At 38.4% G+C, this 22,716-nt stretch overlaps 1 protein-coding gene across 3 annotated transcripts in view; it reads right to left on the minus strand.

Annotated features, from left to right (window-relative positions):
• Positions 1–22,716, minus strand: part of fsip1 (fibrous sheath interacting protein 1) — a 413,443-nt gene that overhangs the window by 374,693 nt on the left and 16,034 nt on the right. For all 3 annotated transcript variants that reach the window (XR_010018372.1, XM_063051206.1, XM_063051194.1), the window contains exons 3-6: positions 17,605–17,827; positions 11,776–11,865; positions 9,008–9,177; positions 5,390–5,474 (exon numbers count right to left, since the gene is read on the minus strand). Coding sequence is in view for 2 of the 3 variants with exons in the window: in XM_063051206.1 (XP_062907276.1) it covers positions 5,390–5,474; positions 9,008–9,177; positions 11,776–11,865; positions 17,605–17,827 (568 nt within the window). In the remaining variant the exon portion in view is untranslated. The remainder of the gene's footprint in view (positions 1–5,389; positions 5,475–9,007; positions 9,178–11,775; positions 11,866–17,604; positions 17,828–22,716) is intronic.

Genomic DNA, 22,716 nt, shown 5'->3' on the forward strand with positions numbered 1-22,716 from the left:
AAAGCATGCAGTTTGTTATAAGTTTAACTGCTCCAACCAAAACAGCCAAAATAAGCTTTTCTGATATTGTGAACAAAATGAAAGAACATTTAGAACTGAAACCATTGTTCATTGCAGAGCGCTTTATGTTTCATAAGCGGAATCAAAAGGAAGGGCGTCCATTTCAGCTTAAGTGGCTGAATTGACCAAGCATTGTCATTTTAATGATAGGTTTAATAATGCACTGAGAGATTGTTTAGTTGGTGGTATCTTACAAGAAAGTATTCAAAAATGGCTCCTAATTGAAGCACAACCCACATTTAAAAGAACAATTGAAATCAGAGTATCAATAGAAATCACAGACAGACATATAATTGAGTAGAAGTCAATTGAAGTGGAAGTGAGTGTGAGTAAAATTGCAACATCTAAACAGAAACCTGTCCTGTTGAACAAATTGTGTTACTATTGTGGCAAGGGATCACATACACTAGACCAAAGCAGGTTTAAAGGCAAAAATTGCAGAAAATGCAATAAAGTAGGATACATACAAAGAGCATGTCAGACAGACAAAAATAATTAGACTGCACAGGGAAGGGAAAAAGATAAAAAGCCATATTTGCAGTTTCAAAAAGAGCACTAATCTGCATGCTATTGATGAAAAATCTGATAATGCTCAAAGTGACACAGAACTAGGTAGCCTTGAGACTAACATAGTGAAAGCTAACAAGAGATAAGTAACATGGCTTATAACAGAAGTGAACAGCAAATTAAAATGAATTGGACGCTGGCTGGGCTGTTTCAGTAATTCCACAAAATGAGTTTGAACAGCATTTCAAAGATAATGAACTGAAGCCTGCAAATATCCAACCAAGAACTTATACTGTAGAAAAGATAACTCCAGCGGGAATGACATTCGTAACAATGAAATACATTGGGCTCGTATGTGGTAAAAACAGAAGGGCCAGCATTGTGAGTCCGTGATTGGCTGAGACAACTACAACTTGATTGGAGATCCATCCACAATTTGCATGCCATATCCCCTGGAATAGAGTCAATTGAAAACAAATTAAGAAACGTTCTGGATGATGCCACAGCAGTGTCCAAGGATGGCATTGCAAAACTCATACATATCAAGGGCAAAATAGTGTTAAATGACAATGCCACTCCCAAGTTTAACAAAGCATGTCCAGTTCCTTAAACCATCCATGATAAAGTACTCAGTGAGCTAGATTGCATGGAGGCTGAAGGAATTCTTTCCAAGGTTGAGTGGAGTACATAGACAACACCAGAGGTCCCAGTAATTAAGAGGGATGGGTCTATCAGGATCTGTGGTGATTTTAAGGTCACCATAAACCTAGTACTGAAAGTAAATTAATACCCTCATGGTAATGGAAGAAGAGTCCAAAGAGTTTCTCACCATTGACACTTACAAAGGGCTTTAGTGTTATAATTGGTGAACATTGGAGCAACATCTGCACCTGCACTCTGGCAGAAAGCTATGGACCAGGTGTTGCAATGCTACCAAAGCACTCAGTGTTATCTGGATGACATAAATGTTACCCATGAGGATGACAAAGATCATCTCCAAAATCTCAAGACAGCATTAAAATGATTAGAAGATTATGTGCTCCGAGTATAACACAACAAGTGTGGATTCTTTAAACCAAGCATCACTGATGCACATCATTGATGCACACGCATTACATAAACGTGCAAAGAAAGCTCAAAAAGTATTGAATGCCCCAAAGTGAAAGGATGTGTCACAGTTGGGATCCCTTTTTATAATTTGTCAATTACAATAATAGCTTCTTGCCAAACCTGGCTGCTCTGCTCCACCACTTGAACTCACTATAAACGGGGAAGAAATGAGAATGTACAAAGCAGTATGAGCTGGCTTCCCAAAAGGGAAAGGAAATGGTGACATCAGATATCATATTCACACATTATGATCCACATCATCTAGTAAAGTTTGCCTGTGATGCTTCACCTTATGGTATCGATGCAGTCATATCTTTAGCTTTTACATCATGTTCCTTTACAGCTGCAGAGAAAAATTATGCACAGAATGACAGACAGGCTTTGAGTCTGGTTTGGCTGTAAAATATTTCAACTAGTACTTGTAAGGGAGAGAGTTCACCCTCATTACTGATCATCAACCATTAATGTTCATTTTCAATCCATAGAAATGTGTTCCACGAAGGACACAATTACAAGGTTGAATTCAAGAGGACAATTAATCATGGAAATGCTGATGGATTGTCCCATTTAAAAGGAAATACTTGAAAAATTTACAAAAGAGGCAAATAGAGTCTCCCAATTGTGGCAGCTATGGTCCAAAGAAAAACCACAGAAGACCCCATACTGTATCAGATCTACATGGCCACACAAAATGGCCAGAATGTGCAGCAGATACAGTTATAGAAACGTAGAAAACCTCCAGCAGAATACAGGCCCTTCGGCCCACAAAGCTGTGCCGAACATGGCCCTACCTTAGAGCTACCTAGGCTTTACCCATAGCCCTCTATTTTTCTAAGCTCCATGTAGACATCCAGGAGTCTCTTAAAAGACCCTATCATTTCTGCCTCCACCACCACTACCGATTCCATGCACTCACCACTCTCTGCGTAAAAAACTTACCCCTGACATCTCATCTGTACCTACTTCCAAGCACCTTAAAGTTATGCCCTCTCATGCTCGCCATTTCAGCCCTGGGGAAAAGGCTCTGACTATCCACACGATCAATGCCTCTCAATATCTTGTACACCTCTATCAGGTCACCTCTTATCCTCAGTCGCTCCAAGGAGAAAAGGCAGAGTCCACTCAACCTATTCTCATAAGGCATGCTCCCCAATCCAGGCAACATCCTTGTAAATCTCCTCTATGTCCTTCCTGTAGTGAGGCAACCAGAACTGAGCACAGTACTCCAAGTGGGGTCTGACCAGGGTCCTATACAGCTGCAGCATTACTTCTCAGCTCGTAAACTCAATCCCACGATTGAGTTCCCCCATTTTGACTAGTACTGGGATGAATTGCCTTCAACAGGGTTGCCTTATGTGGGGATTGAGAGTTGTTATACCATCCAACCTGAGAACTAGTGTTGGAGGAGCTGCATACTGGTTGTCTAGGCGTGGTTAAAATGAAGGCGCTGGTTGAAAGCTTTGTCTGGTGGTTTGCAATAGATCAGCAGTTCAAGCAGCTTGACATACACTGTCGGGATGCCAATGCTACCAGAAGATGCCAAGAGCAGAGCCTTTCCATCCCATTGAATGACCTGCATTGCCCTGGCAGAGGATTCATGTGGATTTTGCCATCATAGGCACAAATTTCTTAGTAGTAGTGGATACAGCTACGAAGTAGGCAGGAGTGTTTCCAATAGCCTCCATTACAGTTGCACACTGCTGATGTGTTGAGAAGCCTCTTCTCAAGGACTAGTGTTCCAGACACTTAGTCAGTGACCATGGACCACAGTTTGGTACAGAACAGTTTCTGTCATTCAGGAGAATAAACAGGATAAGACACATTATATTTGCACTGTACAACCCAGTTACAAATGGCTTGACAGAAACGTTTGTCCAGGGTCTAAAGAACACAGTGCGTGTAATGTCGACAGAATACATGACACTGAATCAGAAGCATGCCAATTTCCTCTTTGCATATTGCAATGTAACAGTCCATAACAAACATCTCACCGTCTATGCTGTTCCTTGGTTGTCCCTTGCGCTCACACTTGGATCTCCTCAAACCCAGTCTCAGAAGGAGTATGCAGGACAAACAGCGGATGCAAGTTGAGGGCTCCTCAAGCAAGGAGGTTTGATGTTTCACACCTGGACAAGCGATTCTGGTGAGGGACTACAGAGATGATTAAAAGTGGGTGGTTGGAAAGATTAAGGATAGAATGGGACCTCTCTCCTACACAGCAGAGATTGCACCTCAAGTCATCTGGAGATGATATCACCAGTTGAGGAGAGCAGAGTCAACTGTTAGAGAAGGAACTTGTCAGAGCTGTCAGAACAGCTTTCTGCAGTCCCAGAGTCAACTCCTACAAACACCACTAAGGAAGCCCCAGAACCTGAGATTGTTTCACAGCTACAAATCTCATCTGCCAAGCAAAGAGACCCTCCACCCGTTGTCAGGAAAGACGTTATCCACAAGAATAAGAAATCCTCCACAGAACTTCAATCTTTAGACCTGAATGGAACTATTTTAAATTTACTATGCTATGGATGTCTATTTAGGAGCTGTATTATATAGTATACATATTTGAGTTAAGAGTCAAGATGTATTCTATATTGTTGGAGTTTATAGCTAAGCAGGGAGGAGTGTAGTGTATTTAATATTTGATTAATATTGGAGATATATTGTTTGATTCAGTATTCTTTGCTTGTTTATGCAATTCATATGGTTTTATGTAAGAAGTACATGAATGGCATATGTTATTATGCCACCATGTCATAGGTGAGTGTCTGACTAAATATAAAGGAGGAAAAAAACTCTGTAGACAAATATCCTGGCTCCTGTATTTTTCCTTTCAATTAGTTTCTGTAGTTACAAAACTTGCCTTTACCCTCTCTATGCCCCTCACACTCTTCCACTCTGGGGAATGAAGTTCTCACCTATTTAACATTTCCCTTTAACTAAGGTTCTCAAGTCCTGGCAACGTCCTTGTAAATTTTCTCCACACAATAGATAGGTGACCTGAACTGCACACAATACTCCAAATCAGGCCTCACCAACATCTTATACAAGTTCAACCTTACATCCCAACTCCTGTACTCGTTACCTTGACTTATGAAGGCCAATGAGGCAAAAGTTTGCCTTATGACCTTATTTACCGATGACACCATTTTTAAGGAACTATGGATCCATATACCCAGATCTCTCTGTTCTACCACACTCCACGGTGCCATACTGCTCACTGTGCAAGTCCTACCCTGGTTTGTCCTCCAAAAGTGCAACACCCCACACTTGTTTTCGTTAAAATCCACCTGCCATTTTTCAGCTGATCCAAATCCCGCTGAAAGCTTTGATAACCTTCCTTGCTGTCCACTACATCACCTGTCTTGGTGTCATCTGCAGAACTGCTGATTCAATTTACTACGTGATCATCCAGATCATTGATATACATTTATAGATCACAAACAACAACAGACACAGCACCAATCCCTATGGCACACTACTAGTCGCAGGCCTCCAGTTAGAGAGACAACTAACTACTACCACTCCTTAGATTCTCCCACAAAAAAAATGTCTAATCCAGTTTCCTACTTCATCCTGAATGCCAAGCAACTAAACCTTCTTGACGAATTTTTATTTCAGAATACGTGCAGTTAGGTTTTATAGCTTCAATTATTTTAATAAATGTCATAGTATTTTGTATAATTAACCAGCCTACATATTTCTTCTGACTCACCATTTCCACCTGGTGTCAGAGCTAGGAATCTCATTGTATTTTCTGTCACCTCAGGGTGCTCAAACATTCCTTCAGGTTTTGCATTCTGAAACAAAGAAAATTATTAATTCTTAACTGCAAACATTTTCCAATTTTCACATACAAATTTACTATGATATTATAGTATGAATTCAAATATAAATGAAGTATTTATATTTAATTACTTTTACGGAGTAATTGTTTTTCATAACAATGTGATCATAGGGGGTTGATTAAAATAATATTACATCATTAAACACTTTTCAAAAGCAAATAAATTACAAAGACTACAGTTGTAATATCATTTTTCAACACAAACATCATTAGCATTTAGGTCATTAGAGCTTACAGAAACAAAAATTAGCATTTATGTAAGGTTTTCTTTAAGGAAGAAGGTTCATATTTCAAACAGTTATAATTGAACAATAATAAACAGAACAAATAAAGTACTTATTCATTGGGGTTAAAATTTGCATTATTTTGATTAACATTTACAACTGATAACGAAATACCATAAGATCATTTATACTTCAATACTTATTTAAAGATAGTAGCCACCATAATCAAGGATTAGCAAAGACATAATGTGGAAGAAGATGACAATACTCTCCAGTTTGTGAACTCATACTTAAGAATATAGGTCTTATGGTTACATACAAAAAGATATAAAACTCAGTGTAATTGTGAATACATGTAAGAATCTTTTTAGACCACATTTATGGGAGAATGTGCCGATTTGGGCTCCAATATGAAGAGTGATGTACTGTACATGGCACAATACAGATTCAAAGGTGCTTTCTAATATCAGGAAATAAAAAGGCATAACATAAAAGAAATAACAAGACAACAACTGCTTGAGATCCTCAAGTTGCAAATGAAACATTAAGTCTATGTCTTGTAGAAAATGACATTAATCAAGCAACAGTATACTAAGTATTACTTTCAGTAAAATTATGGAACTGTTAGTAGATTTTTTCCAACTGACACATAACACTGATCTGCAAAAATAAATACAATCTCGAGAATTAATTTGGATAGCATACTGAACAGCAGGGTTGACATCGATACTATGGGAAAAAAAATGTTGAAATGTTGAAATGTGCAGTTGAGAATACATTCTCTCATGCAGCAGAGTGGAGAGAAAAAAGATAATCAGGATTGTAATACCACGACACCAACTTCTTAAAAGAGGTCTTTACCCCATAGCCATTAATGTAACAATAATATCCTATTCATGTTCAAAGTGAATGAGTTACTTTATATAATTAATGCTATGTTCCCTGCTCTTACTATTGTGCACTTCTTTATTTGACAATAAATTTTATACAAGGAATTGTTTCCTCAGAACTTACTTTTTCTGCAACTGACTTTTCAGTAATCACATTCCTGCTGCTTGTGTTCCTCCGAGTCTCTTTCTCACTCTTTTCCTACCAAATAATCAAGCTTAATAAAAGGGTACTATAAAAGGTTGATTTTTTACTATCTATACTGAACAAAATAAATTGCTTTATACTACAGCTTAATATACTAACAGATAATTTACTTTCTTGTTTTTGCAATTCTTTTTCATTTCTTCCATATTCTTGCCTTTCTATTGTTTTTTTACTGTAGAGTTTATTATCTTCAGCTGTCGGCTCAACTTCACTTTATTTTGCCGATTTTTTGTCATCAACACTTGTCATCAGTGAGCTATGGAGTAAATTGCTCAGTCACTGTGGAACCCATGTCATATTGATTCCATAATGGAATGGGAACCAGGCAGAAGAACTAAGGTGACAGATTACCAGTCAACCTAAGCAGTGAAGGTGAAAACTTACTCCCACATCTGTCAAAAAAGTTACTTTCATCATGTTATTTTCTCAGTCTTTAAATCAATTTGTTTCCTAATTGCTAGCATTGCATTTTATTTCATGCCATTCTTTAGACATTTTCCAAATTTTCCAATAACTTCTTTTGCATTTCCGTTTCCTCCTTGTTAAATAAAAGTTTTGCTAAGATTTAAACTCCTCTCTTCAAATCCATGTTGAAACATACATTTTTTAAAATCTCTAAAATCTTTCCTAACTAGTCATTTCACATTCACTTCCCATCACTCTTCCAAATGTGCTCGCCAAATAACTTCTTCTGTTAGGAACATTAATCTAAATAAAGTCCTGATGAAGGGTCTCAGCCCAAAACATCAACAGTTTATTCACTTCCATAGATGCTGCCTGACCTGCTGAATTCCTCTGGCATTTTGTGTGTATTGCTTTGTACTTCCACCATCTGCAGACTTTATCGTGTGTAATCTAAACATTTTCCCAGTTTCCATTTCAAAAACCCAACTGTTTTAACCCAGGAGGAATTATAATAGTGAGAATATGCATAGAAAAAAAACCCCACAAATTTAGTGAAATAGAAATTAGGAATTAGATTGGGTCACCATGAATGTTGCACAATAAAAAATAAACATCGAACTTAATTACAAAATAACTCACTCTAGAAAGTAAACAACCTCAGAGCTATCACAGAAAGTTACAGTTGCAATACTGGAATCACAAATTTAAATTCAAGACAATTATAGACTAGTTTGCTAACAACTTCAAAAATGCCGATATTTGTTCCAAATTCAACTCTTAACACCTCAAATGCAACAATATGATAAGAATACAATCCTGTTCAATTTACATTCAATCCTGCCTCAGACATCCATGATCATGCCTTCATTACCAAATTTCACGACATATGCCAGCAATATTAAATCTGATTCTGATTAATTATTCTGGAATAAAAATCCAATAGTTCCTTAATCAATACGATCATAAGGGTGTCATGACCTTAAGAATTCTAGAAATTCATTGAGAAAACATAACACCACTATTTCAAGAAACAAATGACAAGACATACAATAAATGCAGCAGTGCCAGCAAAGCCCATTTCCCAAAAATAAAAATATGTACTCAATAAATGCATAATATGACAGCTAAATCCAAAAAATACATTGTTTCAACCCCAGAAGCAAAATTCCATTAATCAGTTATACTTATGACAAAAAAATTAAATGATCTCAAAATAAAGGGAAGATTTAATCTCAAGTTTTAATTTTCATTATCAATTTGAGCCAGGTTCTATGTTGTCATTTAAAGTTAAATTGGATAGATATATGGACAGGTAAAGAATGGAGGGTTATGGACTGAGTGCAGGTCGGTGGGAATAGGATCAGGTAAGAGTTCGGCACAGACTAGAAGGGCAGAGATGGCCTGTTTCTGTGCTGTAATTGTTATATGGTTACATGATTTCACAAGTAAACTTACGAACCAAAAAGGTAAAAGAGATAAATTGAGAAATTTCAGCAAGTACAATTTCCACATTTTATATATGCAAGTATGAACATTAGGTAACATTTTTGAACATCATCAGCAAACAGTTAAAAATGAGATTTCACAATAAAGATACAAGATTTATCAAGACAGAAGGGACCCTGAAAATTGTCGTTCATTTGACAAAATAAATGATTTATTTTGTACTCAGCTCAAGAAAGGCAATAATTTTCATTGCTTTTTACTGACATTAATCTGAAGAGAAACAGAATTAATACAAGGATTTCTAATGCCAATTTACCTCAAGTTCTTCCCAAAGCTTTTTCCTTAGTTCTTCTCCCTGTTTCTTCACTTGCCTTTCTTTTTCTTCTTTCATTACCAAAATCTTATCCAATGTTTTCATTTTTGCTATTGCTTCTTCAAGTTGGGAATCTTCAGCTTTGTCAACTAAATCCTCTTGCTTATAATTATCTAGTATTTATTAAGGAATGATCTTTGTTACTATTTCTTCAGACAATAATAATTACGCCTTAAAGGCAATAGAGCATCACTTCCAATCTATGCAATGTCAATTGTGAAAACCACTGCCCAAAGCTGCTAAAACTAGGACTCCTCAGGAATGCACCTCAGCTGAAGGCATCAAGGCACAGGATGAAGAAAAGATGACAATCACAGCTGGGGATTGAGCAAGGTTGTGAATGATAAGGCTTATATGAAAGAGCAAGGACAACACACCTGCTCTTCATTGTCCAAGAAAGAAATGCTGTAAAAGGCCTTCAGCTCTTGGTTCCATTTCCAAAATATTGCAAAGCTCAGACAGTGTCATAAATTTTAAATTGCAAAATGTGAGCCTAATTTAAATATGTTAATAAATAGTTCACTTTTTTGTCAAATTGTGTTACTTCAGTGTTACACCTTTAGCATTACTCATTTGACAATATCCCTGATAGTTGATCCAGAAGATTAAGATGCATGGAATCCACAGTAACATAGATAGATTGGATTCAGAATAGGCTTGCCCATTAAAAACAGAATAGTGTTGGAGGGAGCTATTCAGGCTGAAGGCCTGTGATCTGTGACCAGCAGTGCTCCACAGGGATTAGTGCTGGGGAGTCTGCTGCTTGTGATTTACATATCACTTTGATGAAAATGTAGGTGAATGGGTCAGTATGTTTGCAGACCACATAGATTTGGTGCAGTTGTGGACAGTGTAGAGGGATATCAACTGATACAAGAAGATTATAGATCAGTACAGATACAGGTAGAGAAATGGAAGATGGAATTTAAACCAAGCCAATGTGAGGTTCCACATTTAGGGAGGAAAAAGGTAAAGTATACAGTTAATGGCATGCTCTTGGGGAGCAGACACCTAGCTTCTTGAAAGTGGCTACACAAGTCAAAGAGGTTATAAAGAAGGTATACATCATGTCTGCCTTCATTGGTTAGGGAATTGAGTATAAGAGTAAACAATTCATGTTACAGCAACATGGAACATTGGTTTCACTGCAGTTGGAGTATTGTGTGTAATTCTGATCACTCTATTATAGGAATGATATGGAGAACAAAAGGGTACAGATGAAACTTGTCAAAATATTGCCTGAACTAGAGAGTGTTTGCTATAAGGAGAGGTTAGATAAATTTCAGTTGTTTTCTCTGTATCACTGAAAGATAAGAGGAGACTCGACAGGCATTACATTATGATTTTATTTTGTTCCAGTTGTGCTTTCTTGTAAACAAATGTGCATAATTTGTTAAGTTTTCCTTGTAAATGCTGCTTATATGGTGCTATGTGTGTATATGGCCTTGAATTTTTAAACTCCTATATGGTCCTTATGTCAGTTATGTACAAATATTAATAAATGATATTGTACCTGAATTGCTAAAAAAAAGTCTATACTCAACTTAAACATTGATTTCTCTTAAAATGTACTGAAGTAGCACAATTTCCAGAAACAAAGGTGGTAATTTTTGCAATTCCACTCGTATGCACCATGTCTAAATGTATCATAGACTTAAAAAACCTGAAAAAATTATTATTGATTCTCACATACAAATGTGTGTTATGGTTTCCAGTATGGAAGCTGCCCTGAAGTTGTATTAGAAATACTTCACATTAGATTCCAATAATTTTACTTATTATTATAAGCTTACTCAGTTTGTCAGATAAAACATTTTGTGCAGCAATCTTAGGATATCTTCAAACAATCATTACAGAACCTATTCCTTGTGCTGTGAATCTGGAGACAAGTTGATGTGCATTTAATCAATATTTTGATTTATGCATGAGAGATCTTTGTATTACAGTGATATAAGAGACTCCCACTTCGGTCAGCGTTCCAAAACAAATTGAGTGGTTTACTTAGTTCTAGCAGCAATGGTTGACAATCCTTTCCCGGGTCCAAAGACCTGCTGTCAGAACTCCAGACTTTGTAAATACAAAAAGAAAAAAAGTTTCCAATCCTCTGAAACCCATTCTGAATTGGATGAGTAGAATGGATTATTGGAAGAGAATAAGGTAGTGTTTTGACAATTCTTTGGGATGCTGCTACTGTTCATGATATAAAACCATCTTTATGATTCTCATTTGTGATCACTTAAATAGATTATGAAAGTGATTCTCAGAAATGACAAGTATTACCATGCCAACAGGAGATCAATGGAAACTCTTTATGTTAAGTAATGGTCAGTTTAAATCAGTAATGGTCAATAATCAAAGTTCAGAAATTCAGTCCGGAGTTTATTTAAGCATTGATTAAATGCTTGCGCACTATTGTGAATTTCACCATTTCTTTTAGCTGTTACTCAAAACAAAAACAACTAAACTTTCAAGTTATCAAGAGTTTAGTGAAAAAAATACAAATTAAATTGGGATTGTTTAAAACAACACACAAATCATTCAGCATGCAAAGAGAGCAAGCATTCTTGAATAGGTTTCTTCAGAATTGAATTGACTTTATTTCTTACATCCTTCACATACTTGAGGAGTAAAAATCTTTACATTACGTCTCCAAAACACAAGAAAATGTGTTAAATTCAAATCAGTTCCTCGTGTTAAAAATATATTCCTACCAGATTCATTTTTTAATGGTATTGTCTGATCTTGGATAGTTAAATGATCATCAGAATTCTCCTCTGAATCTGTTGGAGTAGGAGGGATCCCTGGAAGACAGGCAAGATGGAAAAGCAAACATGAATTTTCCAATGAATATAACATGTTCATGGATCGACTCTATGTTTTTCAATTTAGATATCTGAAGTTTCCGTGCTTAGGATTAACCTTGTCAGTACCATTCCCTCCTCATACTGTGTAAAGAATTTTAACTGTCTAGCTGTGGATTCACGGAGAGATCTGGAATAAACAGACATGTCTTTAGTTTATTTCAATCACTATTGTAATTACGTAATCCTCCTCTTCAGAAATTGACATACGTGTTACTGGTTAGACATTCTGTTGCACCTGAAGGTCAGATAGAATTGCAGAGACACAGTTGAAAAATGACTATCCGTATCAGATTTCAGAGGCCTCAAACACAAGTGACTTGATATCGCATTCTTCTGCATCCAAAAAATTGAACACAAGTCCTTTGTTCCACAGACTGCATTCAGGAGATTAACCACAGACTGGAATTATAACCTTGCGAGTTGGGCCCTTAAATTTTGGGACTTAACAGCACTCTGGCAGCTTTGGAGGTTTTTTTTTGCAGGGGGGAGAAAGGAAGAGAGCAGAGGAACACCTATAATTTAAAGGGGGTGGGTGGGAGAGAGAGGGATGTCAGGCAACCACAGGGATTTTGAAACTAGTACTTGGTATGAGACAGTGTGGCCAGCCAGCAAGGAAGAAGGTAAATTACAGACCTACATTTTAATAGCTCAGGTTTGAGTGGTGGTAGGAGAGTGAGGTGGGGTAGGGGGAGTTGGACCTCAGCTGCATTTCAAGGAAGACTTAGGAGGTAGTGAGGGTGGGGGATAGATCATGGCTGTTTCAGAGTATGCTATATATCAAGGGTGGGGGATATCATGCTTGTAATGTGAGGAGGCATAGTTGCATAACATGACCTGGAAATGCCCGATATCAGACAGCCACCAAAACAGGACAAGCAAAAGCACCCACATGCAGAAAGTTAGAACTTCAGATACTTGCCATGCATGCTCATTCTTTTTTTGTGTACGTTGGTTTCAAAATCAGAATCAGGTTTAATATCACTGACATGTTCTGAAATTTGTTTTGCACCAGCAGTACTTTGCAATACATAATAATAAAAACTTAAAATTACAATAATTTGTAAATATAAAACAAGAAAATATTAAATAAGTAGAGCAAAAAGAGAGGGGAAAATACTGAGGTAGTGTTTATAAATTCATTGACTATTCAGAAATCTGACGGGAGAGGGGAAGAAGCTGTATGTGAAACATTGAGTGTGTCTTCAGGGTCCCATAACTCCTCCATGATGGTAGCAACAAGAAGATTATGTGTCCTGGGTGATGGGGGTCTTTAATGGTGGATGCAGCTTTTTTGAGACATTGTCTTTTGAAGATGTCCTAGATGCTGGGGAGGCTAGTCCCATGATGAAGCTGGCAGAGTTCACAATTTTCTGCAACATTTTCCAATCCTTTGCAGTGGCCCCTCCATATCAGATGGTGATGCAACCAGTTAGAATGCTCTCCATGGTACATGTGTAGAAATTTGCAAGTTTCTTTGCTGACACCAATTCTCCTCAAACTCCCAAAATATAGCCACCATCATACCTTCTTTGTAATTGTATAAATATGTTGGACCAGGGTAGATCCTCAAACATATTGACACCCAGGAACTTGAAACTGCTCACCCTTTCTGCTTCTGATCATTCGATGAGGACTGGTGTGTGTTCCCTCAACTTCCCCTTCCTGAAGTCCACAATCAGTTCCTTGGTCATACTAACGTTGAGTGCAAGGTTGTTGCTGCAACACCACTCAGCTGATCTATCTCGCTCTTATGTGCCTTCTTGTCACCATCTGAAATTCTGCCAGTAGTTGTTCCTAGCCACATCTCTGTGGGTGTACAGAGGAGGGCAGCCAGCTAAGCATACACCCTTGAGATGCACTACTGTTGATTGTCCACAAAGAGGAGATGTTATTTCTGATCCCCACAGACTTTGGTCACCCAGTGAGGAAATCAAGGATCCGGTGCAGAGGTTGGTACAGAGGCCCAGGTCTTGGATCTTTAGATTAAAACTGAGGGTATGACTGTATTGAATGCTGATCTGTAATCAATAAACAGCAGCCTAATGTCAGTATTACTGCTGTCTATGTGATCCAAAGCCAAGTGAAGATCCAGTAAAATTGTGCCTGCTATAGACCTATTGTGGTGATAAGCAAATTGCAGTGAATCCATATCCTTGCTTAGGCAGAAGTTGATTCTAGCCATGACCAACCTCTTAAAGCACTTCATCACAGCATATGAGAATGCCACTGGGCAATTGTGTTGTATTAAATTTTTTGAAACATTTAATGAATGTCTGAACAGTTCAAAATGATAATTTAACTCTTTGTGAGCTTGCAGCATGTATAATGTCTGTACAAGGCAAACACTGTAGATCTATTAACATGTAATGTTTGTTGATAGTAGCTGGATTCTTTCTTAGTCTCAGGCACCATTAACTTGAGGATGTCTGCTAATGACTAAATGTCTGCTGGTCACTTTGACAATGAGGTTGATGGATTCTTTCTTAGTGACTTAATAGATTCCTTATATGCATTCGTGCTTATCGTTTATATGTAATCAATATTATTTTCTAACTAAAGGAATGTTAAAATATTGGTGGACTGATGGATAAGGAGTGAACATTAAAGTGTCTAATTGATTTATAAGAGTATGCTGAACACTGTTAATGAACCCATGTATTATTTGAATGAAAGAAACTAAGCTCAGCTAATGGCATGAGAACAAAAGATCGAAGAGTTTGTCTGTCTCTGTATATTGCTCTACACTTACGGAACTCGTATTTATTGGAGTACCTTTCCCTGGGTTAGTTCGACATCACCGAGACTGGAAATCACAATTGGTGCTGAGGCCCCAGGGCGGTTTCACGACCGAGTTGGAATTTGGAGTTTCCCCCAACAATGGCGACAATCAAGTGGTGACTAAAAATCGTGAGCCTGAAATCTTTGTGACTTACTACATAGCATTTTATGTGGTTGATTTGTGCCTTCTATTTATGACAATAAATTAGGCTTATGTTACTTTCTTGTGCTTGCATGCTTATTGCCACATCTCTTACACGCTCATTGTTTAGGTCTGATCAACCCAGCCAGTTACAGCGACAGTATTTGAGGCAGCTCACCCTGCTCTTCTTTGGCACTGGTATGATTGTTGCCTTTTTGAAGCAGGTAGGAACCTCTAACTGTAGCACTGAGAGATTGAAAATGTTCTTGAAGACTCCCACCAGTTGGTTAGCACACATTTTCAGTGCCCTACCAGGTACACCATCAGGGCCTGAAGCCTTGAGCGGGTTCACCCCCTTGAAAGATGTTCTGATGTCAGCCTCCAAGATAGAGATCACAAGGCCACTAGATGCTGCAAGGATTCACACAGGTGTAGTTTCATTCTTCCTTTCAAAACATGCATAGCAAGTCTTAAGCTCATCGGGGAGTGAAGTGTCACAGCCAGTCATAATGTTAGGTTTTGCCTTGTTGAAGTAATGGCCTGCAAACACTTAAGGGAGCTTGAAGAGAAGTATGCTTAGACAGTCATTGAAATAGCTCTCAATACTAGTACCCAAAAAGGTTTGAGAATGTCATGGCATCCCAGCAATGAATCCTCCAACAACAGTCAAGCATTGCCAAAGTCCCACCCAGCATAGTGGTAAGAACTCTGTTGGGCAAATTGCTATCATCTTTCAGAATGATAACATTTGTGATTTTACCACCGTCCTCTGCCAGTATCCTTTCTGTTAGCCTATCAGCAGTGCTGTCTACTAAATAACACTGCATTAACCTGTAATTATTAAAAGGGAAAATTTATAAAAAATAAAAACCTGCAACCCACCACCCAAACACCTAATGAAATTATGTTAGAGCTAAATTTTGTGTTCATTATATCAAAGATCTTTGTCTATTAAACTGGACATCCAGGTTTCCATTGCGCGATTCAAACATAAAGGTCATTGTTATGCTTGTTCTTTAACAAAGACAAACTTGCGTGGGTAAAAAACACGAACTATTTTACAGAATGGCTTCAGCTCGACCACATTTTACTTGGGACCTTCAGCCTGCCAACAGCGTGTGACTCCCATTCCCCCAAAATCTATTCTGGTTCCAGGTGTTTGCTTTTACCCTATCTTACTCATAAGAATAAAGTTCTAACCCAGGAGTTCCCAATCTTTTTTTTATACCATTAATCAAGAGTTCCATGGACCGCAGGATGGGAACCCCTGTCCTAACTTATTTAACCTTTCCCTACCACTCAGTCCTCAAGACTTAGCAACATCACAAGACCATAAACCTTAAGACATAGGAGCAGACTTAGGCCACTCTGCCCATCGAGTACACTCTAGTCCATCATGGCTGATCCATCATTCCTTTCAACCCCATTTTCCTGCCTCATCCTCAATCTTTTATGCCCTGACACACCAAGAACCTATCAACCTCTGCTTTAAATATACTCAATGCCTTGACCTCCACAGCCATCCATGGCAATGAATTCCACAGAACCACCACTCTCTGGCTAAAGAAATTCCTTCTAATCTCTGTTCTAAATGGACATCCCTCTAATCTGAAGCTGTGGACCTTAGTCCTAAACTCACACACTTCTGGAAACATTCTCTCCACATCCACTCTGTCTAGGCCTTTCAATATTTGATAGGTTTCAATGAGATCCCTTCTCATTCCTGTAAACACCAGCAAGTACAGGTACAGAGCTATCAAATGCTCCTCATACGTTAACCCTTTCATTTGTGAAATCACTCTCGTGAACCTCTTCTGGACCCTATCCAATGCCAACACATCTTTTCCTAGATAAGAAACTGCAATTTTCAGTCACTCTATTGATTGAATGAAATCTTATCAATTCAAATTAATTAAAATTTCGGGCAAATGCACACAAGTTTAGCTTTATAAGCTTTAATTAATTCTTCTTGTTAAAGTCAAGTCTATCTGTTCGAAAGTTTTTCATTTCTGGCCATTATGCTTTTGGATCCAACGGCTCGAATAAACATACCTCAAACACAAACAAGTCAGGCCGAATGCAAAACTCCCACTTAAAATCACCCTACTGAAAAATTAATTAACCCTGTTACTGAAAGGACAGAATTCTTAAAAAAAAAGTGTGTCGGGGTAGGGGTTTACTCTGTAATGGTCCATATTTTATGCCTGAGATGTATTTGACATTCAGGGGCATTAAGTATTATTCAAAATATAGAATTTAAATAACCTAAAAAACCTTGCAAATAATTAAAAACATAACAACTAAAACAAATGATTCAAAATCTTTTTACCTTTCTTCTTTGCAGCCATATCCCTTCAAATAAATGGAATCAAAGATCCTGAATCATTCCTAACCTTACACAAAATGTGCAAGGACAATTTTCAGCTTAAATGTGAGTGAATTCCAGCATAGCCAAGCTTTGCTGTTGGATTCCACATACACTGGTTAATTTACCACAGGCAAATTCTATACTTCCCAAATATGCCAGAATTTATACAGTTCACAGCAGAAATGCCAAACAATTTAAGAAAAAAAATTAGGATAATTTTAATCATAACTGGGTCTCCTAAATCATTTCTAGTCATGGCTAAAATGACTCAAGTATAGATGATTATTCTGCCACTTGCTTTTTATTTGCTTTAAAATTCATGTAGGAAATAGACTGAGTGAACAAATAATGTCACCAAGTTCTGAAATGTTAGTGTACTGCAATGTACCTGATTTTTCTGAAATCAGAACTTCCATTGTATTAGATTTAATGTGATCCCTTGGTGGGGAAAGACATCCGTGTTGTCCTTCAGGATCTATATTGTTAGTACCCAAAATCTTCACTCCGTCTTCTTCAGTAAAAATTTGCAGTTCACTGTCCAGATCATCAAAGTAAGGATTAGCTGAGGATTCCACGGGGTTAAAATGGCTTTCCAAAGACTCAGACCTTTCCTGCAATCAGAAGAGTAATTTTGATTTAGTGAAATTCATCTTTTTCTCATCTATACAGAGTTTAGGCCTGACTGGTTTGCTACAGAATCAGTGCATGGCACACTAGTGACCATTTTGATTCTGATCTTACTGCTTCAAATTTTGTTTCAGTGATGCACTAAGTTTATGCCAGGTTTCACAGCCATCTCATTGATTCCCTTTGTCCAGTTACTGCCTGGTAGACTATTCACTTTGATATGCTCATCATCTCCAAACAGATTTTCTTTCACCTGCCAATTAACTGACCATGTCTTGGGAATGTGGGAGGAAACTAAGGCACCCCAGAAAAAAAACACATACAATCATCAAGAGAGTATTAAAACTTCACACAGAAAGCAATGGAGGTCAGATCCAACCTGAGTCACTGAAGCTGTAATGAAGCAACATTATATGCCACTGGGATATGAGACTTCTGGAGCAGCTCTTAAATGGACATGCTAAAATACAAGAACATTCTCCTAGCTACACAGATATAGTGCTACTGATTTAATGGCTATTTCAACAATAAAAGGAAGGTAGGAAAGTGCTCCAAGGGTCTCAAAAGAGGAATCAGGACAGGCTGGTACAGCACAATGGCAAGAGCTGACAAATTCTATGTGCAGGAGGGCTACAAAGATCCTCTAGAGCAGGGGTTCCCAACATTGTATGCCATGCACCCCTAGCAATAACAAGGAGTCCATGGACCCCAGGTTGAGAATCATTACTCTATGCACTCCTGGTAGAAAGGTACAAGGAATGTCACCGTGAGACAAGCAAGAAGTCCAAGAATGCTTGCAATTTGAGGAATCCTGCAATGTAGGCAAATTCTTTTCCTTATCTACTCTCAAGTGCTGATGGGAAAATTAACTCTGGAGTTCAGGTAACCTTTTTAAACACAGCAGTAAACAGCAGCCTATGAAATGTAGTAGAGGTGAGCAGCTTTAGGCTGGAATGATCCCAAAACTAAGAACCCAAGAATGATCTTGGTCTTAACATCCATAAACAATCTGGTGTGTTAGGCACATTTGAGTTCACAAATCTCTGAAGACAAAGAATGTACTTTTAAATAGAACCATTTCAGGGGAAAATGGAATTAATAAACCTGGATACTCCATGAGTAAAAATAACTCTTGTCTTACAGACGAGTGATGTTGAAAATCAGGTAGGACATGAACTTTGGAACTTAGCAGGTCAGGCAACATGAATGGAGGGGAATAAACAGCTAACAATGTGGGCTAAGACTCTTCATCAGGTCTCTTAATGAAGGGTCTTGGGCTGAAACATTGACTGTTCATTCCCCTCCACAGATGATGCTCGACTGCTGAGTTCCTCTAGCATTTTGTGAATGTTGTTCAAGATTTCCTGCATCCGTAGAATCTCTTGTGTTTAGGATATGCAGTTTGTATGTTGCACTACTGTATGGTATCCTATGGAAGGCAGGGTTATGGATTATAGAAACGTATAGAAACAGCCCTATCAGCCAGCCACCTTGTCTAATCCTACCTATACTACTCCCATTTGCCTGAATTAGAGTTGCATTTCTCTATAACTTTCCTATCCAAATACCTTTCTATACACCTTTTAAACATTGTATCTGCCTCTTCCACTTTCACTGGTCACTCATTCCAGATATTTACCTTAATGTATGTGGAGAACTTATCTCCAGATCTCTTTTAAATGCCTTTCCTCTTCTGTTAAAATTGGGCCCCCTAGTTCTAGACCCTCCTGATCTTGAGAAAAGACGACTCTGGCTATCCAATCTACACTATACTTCTCATAATTTTATAAACCTCTAAAGGGGCATTCCTCAGCCCTTTAACCTCCAGTGAAAAAAACCCCAACCTATCCAATCACTCCTTATAACTACAGCCCTCTCTTTCAAGAAACGTTCTATGTGAAATCTCTTCTGTGCTCTCCTATTTGCCACCACATCCTTCCTATAATGCAGTGACCAGAACTGTTTATGATACTCTTAAGTGCTGTCTACCCAGTGTTTGGTACAACTGCAAAACAAAAAGGCACGAGGGCAAACAAATATCTTGTCAAAAGCCAGATACTGAGTTTCTTGATAGGCATTAAGATATCCAGAAGAGCATAAAAACACCATATACAAAAATAGGAGTGGATCATTCAGTTACTCCCTCCCCCTAGTATATAATATAATGAGATTGTGACTGCTCTTTTACCTCAATGCCGGTTTCCTACACTACCTTCCATATCCCTTGATTCTGTTTTGGCCCAAAAACTCTTTCGGTCTTTGTCTTAAATGTACTCAGTGCTGAGCTTCCAGAGCCCTCTTGGGTTAAAAATTCCAAAGAATCTCTACTCTTGCTGTGAAGAAATGTATTCCCATCTCAGCCAACCCCTTTATTTTGAGATTGCCCCCCTGATTGAGACACCCCGGCCAGAGTGTCACAAATCATCTCTAATTCCATTCCATCAGACCTGCATCCCAAAGTTCAGACAGATGTGGCAAAGGAGTGGGTTGTCATCTTTCAAATTTCCCACAGGTGTCGCCCTCATATAAGAAAGGAGAGAAGGAAAAAGCAAGGAACTAAACATCAATGAATCTGACATCAATATCAGGAAAAGTGCTCAAATCTACCCTGGAGAAAATGGTTGTAGGGCATTTTAAAAAATAATAATTTTATTATGCAGAGTAAACATGAGCTCATGAAAGACAAAACATATGCTCTTGATGTAACAGAATGATAAGAGGGAGCCAATGGATGTGGTATATTTACTTTTTAAAAGGCCTTCAATATATCCACACAAGAAATTACTGAGCAAAATTAGAGACACTGGGGATCAGGGATAACATACTACTGTGGATTGAGGATTGGGTTATAAACAGAAACAGGTAGATAAACTAGATGGATTGTTTGCTAGTTGAGAGTCTGTGCAGAGTGAAGCGATATAGAGATTGGTGCTGTGCCTTTGCTGTATCAATACATTGAATATATCAATTGCAATGAGGAACCCAAATGTAATATCTTCCCAGATGCCAACAAATGTGAAAAGGATGCAGAGACTTCAGATGTTGTAGATTATAATCAGAGTGTTACAGATTAGAGAGCAAAGTGAATGGATAAGAAACATGAAAAGATTCTTTGCTAAAAAAATCTGAGTACTTTTTTTAAATGGTGATACTTGGAAGGTTTTAGTGTCAAGAAGAAACCAAATATCTTTGAACAGAATCACTAGAAGTTAATCATAAACGCAAGAGATTCAGCAAATGCTGGAAATCTTGGAAAAACATGCACAACATGCTTGAGGAAGTCAGCAAGTTAGGCTGTATCTATAAGGGGAATAAACAGTTTTAGCATTTCAGGCTGAGACCTTTCATCGAGACCAGAAAGGAAGGCAGCAGAAGCCGGAATGAGAAGCTGGGAGAGGGGGTGGAATACAAGCTGGCAGGTGATAGGTGGGATCATGTGAGGGGGAATGTGTGAGTGGGGGAAGGGGATGAAGTAAGAAGCTTGGAGAGGACAGGTAAAAGAGATAAAAGGCTGAAGAAGAAATTCTAATAGAAGACCCTTCCTTCCATGGTCCACTGCCTTCTCCTATTAGATTCACCTTTCACCTGCCAGCCTGTACTCTTTCCCCACCCCCTCCATACTTATTCTGGCTTCTGCTCCATTCCTTTCCAGTCCTGATGAAGGGTCTCAGCCTGAAGTGTCAACAGTTTCCCTCCATAGATGCTGCCTGACTTGCTAAATTCCTCCAGCATTTAGTGCATACTGCACTGAAAGTTAGCATGCAAGCACAACAAATAAAGGAAATCAAATGACACTTGATTTTTACTACAAGAGTAACTCCATTTTACTGCAATCATCTGGATCCCTAGTGAGACTACATCTGGAATGCTGCAAGAAAAACACAGGTCAGGCAATATTTATAGAAAAAGAAACAGAACATTTCAGGAGTAAGACTCTTCATTAGAGCTGAGAAAGGGAGAAAACAAGTTAGTCTGGGTAGCAGAAAAGTACTCAAAAAGGTTTTTCTGAATAATGTGGCAATTAAGAGGCAGTTAAGCTTCTTTTCTGTAGACAATATATTGCTAATATTGTAAAGTATGGCCAACTAGAACAAGCCCAGCAAGCCAAAATATACAAATGAAAGAAAAAGGAAGAGAGAGATGCCAGCCCTGATACTCCCTTAGTCTACAGGAGTAATCCTGAGCCTACAGCTGCCCAATAATTTAATTCCACGTCCCACTTCCACACCTGCCCCTCTGTTTGTGGCCTCCTGAACTCATAACAAGGTCCAATATAAGTTAAGGGAAAGACAACCCATCAGGAAGGTCTCAAAGCTCTACGCTTCTTTTTGGATTCCAGACCTAATCAGTTCCCCTCTACCACCACTCTGCTCCGTCTAGCAGAATTAGTCCTTACTCTTAACAATTTCTCCTTTTGCTCCTCCCATTTCCTCCAAACTAAAGGTGTAGCTATGGGCACCCATATGGGTCCTAGCTATGCCTGCCTTTTTGTTGGGTTTGTGGAACAATCTATGTTCCGTGCCTATTCTGGTATCTGTCCCCCACTTTTCCTTCGCTACATCGACGACTGCATTGGCGCTGCTTCCTGCACGCATGCAGAACTCGTTGACTTTATTAACTTTGCCTCCAACTTTCACCCTGCCCTCAAGTTTACCTGGTCCATTTCTGACACCTCCCTCCCCTTTCTAGATCTTTCTGTCTCTGTCTCTGGAGACAGCTTATCCACTGATGTCTACTATAAGCCTACTGACTCTCACAACTATCTGGACTATTCCTCTTCTCACCCTGTCTCTTGCAAAAACGCCATCCCCTTCTCGCAATTCCTCCGTCTCCGCCGCATCTGCTCTCAGGATGAGGCTTTTCATTCTAGGAC

This window comes from Mobula hypostoma, chromosome 1 (genome assembly GCF_963921235.1).
Source record: "Mobula hypostoma chromosome 1, sMobHyp1.1, whole genome shotgun sequence".
Taxonomy (NCBI): domain Eukaryota; kingdom Metazoa; phylum Chordata; class Chondrichthyes; order Myliobatiformes; family Myliobatidae; genus Mobula; species Mobula hypostoma.